The sequence below is a fragment of the Ananas comosus genome, linkage group 1, assembly GCF_001540865.1.
Source record: "Ananas comosus cultivar F153 linkage group 1, ASM154086v1, whole genome shotgun sequence".
Lineage (NCBI taxonomy): Eukaryota > Viridiplantae > Streptophyta > Magnoliopsida > Poales > Bromeliaceae > Ananas > Ananas comosus.
The window spans coordinates 5,790,890-5,797,556 of NC_033621.1; the positions used below are offsets into that span (position 1 = coordinate 5,790,890).

The 6,667-nt window shown below is 42.7% G+C and overlaps 1 protein-coding gene across 1 annotated transcript; it reads right to left on the reverse strand.

The window, feature by feature from the left end:
• On the reverse strand, window positions 626-1,834 carry LOC109719176. The gene is made up of 2 exons (XM_020245722.1): window positions 949-1,834; window positions 626-836 (listed from the first exon to the last, which is right to left on the reverse strand). The coding sequence occupies exons 1-2, from the start codon at window positions 1,827-1,829 to the stop codon at window positions 626-628; spliced, it is 1,092 nt and encodes a 363-aa protein (XP_020101311.1). The 5' UTR covers window positions 1,830-1,834.

Consider the following 6,667-nt stretch of genomic DNA (forward strand, 5'->3'; position numbering starts at 1 on the left):
GCTTGCAAGGAAGAAATGATCGGAGGTGGGGTGTAAGCTCCATTCCCAAGAAAAGCAAAATTTGCCTCCCCAGGAATGTTGAATTCCACCCGCTTCTCCCGACAATTCAAAGTAGCAAAGTGGGACGAAAGCCAGTCCATCCCCAAAATCACATCAAAGTCTCGCATGTCCATAACATGGAGATTTGCCAATAAGCTCCTATTATCCAATCTGACCATGCTCCTACAAACTCGGTCAATCACAAACTCCTCCCCCAAAGGTGTACCAACACATAAAGTATAATCCAAAGGTTCAGAGGGTAACATAGACTTTCGAACAAAAGCAGAAGATACAAAAGAATGTGTAGCTCCAGAATCAAAGAGAATATAGGCAAAAGCAGAATTTACGGGCAGAATACCTGAGACCACGGCATTAGATGCCTGGGCATCCTGCTGAGAGAGAGCCTGGACACGACCCTGCGTTCGAGGCCTTCCACCTCTAGGCTGACCAGTAGGAGGGGCACGATCACGACCGGCTGAAGCAGCAAATTTCTCCTGAGGCTTGGATCCAGTGCTAGAGTCAGTGCTAAGTAAAGGGCACTGAGCTATCCGATGGTTCAAGTCGCCGCATCTGAAGCAACCACCAGTCACATGTCTGCAGTCGGAATCCTTATGTGACCCTCCACAAACTGAGCATTTTGACTTCTGATCCCGATTTGGTGGTCCACCATGAGGAGCTGGCGTATTACGCGATCTCCCAGAATCACTAGATCTGTCCGACCCTCTTGCATTCCGATCTCCCTTTCTGAAAGAATCTCTATTTCTCTTCTTCTGATTTGCATTGCGCTCCTCTCGAGTCTGTCTCCATACTGAATCTAAGGATTTTGCCCTTGAGACAACCTCGTCGTATGTCTCAAGGTGTAGAGGCGCAAGACCAGTACGGATATATCCATTCAGTCCTTCTTCAAACCTTTTGGCCCTCGATTCGTTATCATCCACCAATTTTGGGGCAAATTGAGAAAGTCGATCAAACTCGGCCTCGTACTCCTCTACAGACGTTGACCCTTGCTTTAGATCTAGAAATTGCCTCTCGAGCTGACGAAGTTTACTCCTTGGAAAGTACTTAGCATAAAACGCCGATCGAAAATCCTTCCACGAAATGGCTGATAAGTTGCTACCGCGAGTCCTCAACTCGCTTTCCCACCAATTATTCGCTCTGCCTTGAAGCATGAATGTCCCAAATCTGACTTTCTCTTCATCGGTGCACTGCATGGCCGTAAATGCTTTTTCCATCTCCTTGATCCAATTTTCCGCTTCATCCGGATTTGTAGCGCCGGAAAAAGGTGGAGGAGCAGACTTCTTAAATTCATTGATGCTCCTTTCTCGAACTCTGGAACTTGACTCCGCGGCACTAGGAGCTGGATTCTGTTGTAAATTTTGCTGCTGAGTCTGAACTAGTCCGACAACAGCTTGTATCAGGGTGGCGACCAGGGGGTCCATCGTGCTGCTCTGCGGTAAAGTGGCGGAGTGGGTGGGAATAGTAGGTTGTGGCGACGGTGGAACAAAACCAGAAGGTGCAGTCGACGGCGGAAACGAAAAGGTAGTGGGAGCGGCCGTCGAAGGTATCCCCGTACTGAAAGTCTGCTGCAGCGGTGGAACAAAAGCCGAAGGGTTCGTTGGAGGCGCTATGGTTGACTGAAGCGGATTCTGGATAGGTGGAACGGCTGCCGAGGACGTGGTATTCAAAAGTGAGGCTAAGGTGACGTCTAGATCTGCATCTCCGGATCTGGCTGGAGGCGGGTTCCTCGGTTGCTCATTATTGGTGTTGCTACGACGGGTCGGACGCACCATCTTAATAAGAGAGGGTATCACAAACACGAAAATGCAAAACATTAACGAAAACTATAAACAATAATCAAATAGGATCAAACACGCGCCTACTTTTTACCCATCCTCACACGTCCTAATAAACTCTCACAATCCTATACCTTAAAGTTACAAAAGATCTTAAACCTAAGCTCTGATACCATTCTGCTGTCACGCCCCAAACTCGAGGCATAACAGATGCCGCATATCTACTATATTAGTAAATATGCAAGGCTACAGAGTCAACAATTAACAAACAAAAGATGATCATAAAGAAAATTTCTATTAAATCCAAATAGTCGAAGATGAGGCTAACAATTTAATTGCAACTAAATCAACTGAAGTATCCTATAAGCAAAACTAAAGTTTATGATGCAACACAACCGAAATTGTTCTAACAGATATTGTAGGTACGAAGAAACAATAAAGTAGAACAGATAACGAATGATTATCTACGAAGTTCAAGTTCATATCTAAATGCAATAGAAATAAGACGAAGAGGCTAGAATCAAATCTAGCTACATCTAACGTTCACTGTCTCCCAGCCCGCCCTGCGAATCGGTCTCAGTACCTGGGTAAGCAATCATACACCACATTAGTCGGATTAAGCATACAAAAATAGATACACAAATTAATTCAAGCGACTGTTTTTAATTTGCAAAATTTAAGGAAAACAAGAATTTATCAAAACTTCAAATTCAGATCAGATTGAAACATTAATTTTACAAAGCATTTTCCTTTCAACATATAACGAAATAAATATTGTCTCCGGTAACTTAACTATATCTTATGATCCGTTGGCGAGATCCAAAGACACCCGAAGGCGTAAACAAAATAGAGGCACCCGAAGGCGCAAACAAAACAGAGGCGCGGGTAGGCGCAGGCACCCGAAGGCGCAAACAAAACAGAGGCGCGGATAGGCGCAGGCACCCGAAGGCGCAAACAAGACGAAGCTTGCTTATATACAACGTACATGTCGACATGGCCAACATTGCATAGCAGAATACCAAGAGACATCATAAATCAAAATATATTCCAGTCACTAATTTGCAGAATAAATTATCAGATTTCAAAAATTCTTTTTGCTAAACGAACTTGTCATCACGATTGAAACTCAATATACAGAGATATTTAATAATATGCTTAACCCTAATTTTAAATTCTACAAAATAAGATTTCGTACAATCAAAATATTTTTCTAATTATCTTACAAAACTAACGGGTGTTCGGTCGCTTACCTTAACGTAGCTTCAAAGATAGAAACTATCCAGTCGAAACTGTGCAGAAATTCAATCGTCGGGACCTAAAATAGAGACACGCGATTCTCTATAAGCTAAACCAAAATGAACATGCAAAGAGGAATATAAGGTATGCAAATAGGTCGGGATGGAGCACAAAGGGATTTAGAACAATAAATTCGACGAACCTCCAATAGCGATCAAAAGGATCAAGGAGTTTTGAAGAATTAAATTATTCCAAGAAGATAACATGAACGAGAATTTAAATACTAAACAAAGATTTTAATATTCAACAGAGGGTTTACATATATAAAACAATTTTTACAATTATAATCGAATGGAATCAAAATTAGAGATAAAACGACGCACGCCTTCTCTTGGCATTTTAATCGAGCATATAACGGACATTCAATAGGTGAGTAGTATGTGAAGTATAAGCACAAGATCATACAGAGGGATACAATATATAAAATTAAGCTGCTCAAACGACGAGGATAAGGTATTACGAAATCAGATTTTAATGATTTCAATTTTCAATAATCAAGAAACGAATATTCAAAATAATAAAATATAACGACGATAGAGAGGTTGGGTGATCACAGATCCGATACAAAGGTAAAATGAGGGAGGAGAAAAAAACCTTCTCGAAAACGGTGAAGACGGCGGCAAGATTCCGTCGATAACGACCAAAAGAAATAATGGCCAATGAGCAATGCGGTGGAGGCGGCTACGGATGACGGCGGCGACGATAGGGAACGGATCGCGTCGCGCGTGCACAAAGGGAGGCGGCGGAGGTCGTACGCGTAGAGAGGAGAGGGGATCGAGCGAAAAGAGAGAGATGGATCGGTTGGGGGGGCTCGTATAAAAGAAAGGGCCTAATTATTAGGGACTAATTAAGCGACAAAATGCCACGAGTCCCTCGAAGATCCGAAATTACGAAAAGGTCCAAACTTAAAGTAAATTGGCGTCAAAACAAAAATTTAAAAGTGTGGGTGTTACATCATCGAGTGACACCCATACAACGATATATCATTCACTGGAATGCTACTCTACCAAATGATCGATCAATCATTATAATACAAAATGAAACAATCCGTAGAGTAGACCACGAGTACCAAGTAGTGTGCAAGATACTAAGCATATAATCATGATAAGCTCAACATATAGAAGGAAAAAGAAAAGAAGTCACCGGACATGAGCCGCTGGACACTTTGGATCGAAGTACCCACCTCTATTGTAGAATGAAATAAAGTCGTCAACAACCCTGTCGATGTCTCTCGCCACAACCGAACCTATGCAAGTCCCATCCAGAACCGTAATTAGCCCAAACCCACTAATAGAAGCTTATGATTTCAAGTGAATCCAAATAGTGAACAATCGAGTTTTCGAATCCGATTCCACGATCACCGAAAGATCACCAACTTGTCGCACCGACATCGTCGGAACATCACCCAAACCCAAAGGTGTCCCGAATTGAGCCCCACTTATCTAACCTCTCCCTCTATCCCAACACATTCTTTTAATGCTATTGGGCAGCCGCAAGAAGTATGCATTGAAACAAAAAACTAAGATCCAAAAATCACCGGCTTGGCTCCTAAGATGCCATTTCGGCACCGGAACCACCCGCACTATCTTGATGTGACGCAGAGGTGTCAAACCTCACCCTAAAGACTAGAAAATAAGGCTACAACACAGCTGCAAATAGAAGCAACATGCGCGCGATAACGAAATTGCCCACCAGGAAATCGCTCGTTTTTTCGCATTTTGGGGTCCGGAATAGCCCTGAAGTGTTCCGAAACACTTCGAAATTCATTCGACCACCCTCGCTATCTCTAAACATCTCACTTTTGGTGTTGGGATAGTCCGCAACACTGAGTGATGCGATCTGGGTGCGAAATCCCTAATATCTACTGTCACGCCGAGCTCCCAATTTGGTTCGGATTCAGGCACTGCTCAGCAACCGCGAAGGACAGAGCTTCCCCTGTACGCTTCTAAGGCGTCACAATTAAATAATGCAATACGCGAGGTTCCAACCAGGAACAGTAGCAGTATATTAGATTGCACAAGTATCAAAAACATAAAATGCTAACTTATGCCATTACAAGCATTTATGTCAAGATTTTTACATTTACAATATTACATAAGCTTTTAAATTATTACACAACTTATACAAATTTGATACAAGTTTTCTTTCATACTTATATCTGAGCTAGACTGTCTTCTGGTACTGCTATCTCTGGTCTCGGTGGTAGAGTTAGCGCTATCTACGAAGCTACGCTCTGTCCTCGCGCCGCCGCGCCGCTCACGTGCGAACTTATACCCCAAAAACAACACGGGGGTGAGAACTACATAATATTAGTTCCCAGTGGGTACGCCCCCCAAGAGAAGAGCTCGACCCACCAGGTCCAAAGGAGGCAACTGCAGGTTAGTTTTAATAAACAGATAGATAGATATTTGATTATGCAAACTAATAAAACCATATCTTGTAGCCTCGCATTATAACAATCTAGGCAATATGCAATACCTGTAATCATGCAAGTAGATTGACTTGATTCTACTTATATTCATTAACATCTCTCTACTTGTAGCCGTTTCTTCTTTTACTATTCTAGTTAATTAGCTATTTTCTTTATTCTTACTCTTTGTCATTACTGTGCTCACTGGCGATTCTTTCCTAAGGTTATTTTACCTTAGGCCATCTATCCACTCGACTCGTCTTGAGTCAATCATTCCGCAGATACCCAGCGTCAAGTCAGGCTCGAGGTGAAGGACGTCCACAGCACCTACAGCCTTAAGTCCACGTGACACTAGGTCCATCACAGGGGAGAAGGAGAACCCGTCGATCCCGTGACCCTAAGTCGTTAAGCTTAATGGCGAGCGAGAACACGTCAAAACCCGTTGAGACTTAACCGGGAGAGGAGAACCATCGATCCCGTTGAATCACTACCGGGAGAGGAGAACCGTCGATCCGTAGTTCCTGATTCACTGTTTCCTGGCATACCGGGAGAGGAGAACATCGATCCCGTTGAATCACTACGGCGGAGAGGAGAACCGCGATCCGTAGTTCTGATTCTATTTATGCCAACAGCACTGGATTCCGGAACCCACTTTCACGAACTTAAGGGTTTAGTCACTTACCCTATGCTGACGACCTTCCAAGGTCTATATCATTCATTCTAGTGGTCCTACTACCACTATAATTCATAACTTAGTTCAATTTTACTAAGTGTCACTATACCTCATAACCTAGGTTCGTTTACACTATGGTTTTATATTCTTTCACCTAGATCTCGACTCTAGGTACTAATTCAACCTATGTTCAATGACATTAGGTTTATTTCATGTCCAACCTATGTTTATACGTCAGGTTCATTTCATGTCCAACCTATGTTTAATAACTTAGGTTCATATCATGTCCAACTATGTTTATACATTAGGTTCATGGCCACTCGATCTATACGTCATCCTAGGTATCCTTGTCTAGGTTCATAGTTCACATGTTCTCATTTATCTTGTTACCATCGAGGTTTCTAATCACTAGAATTGTCGACATTCATATAGCTTGGAACATATAGTACATTCACT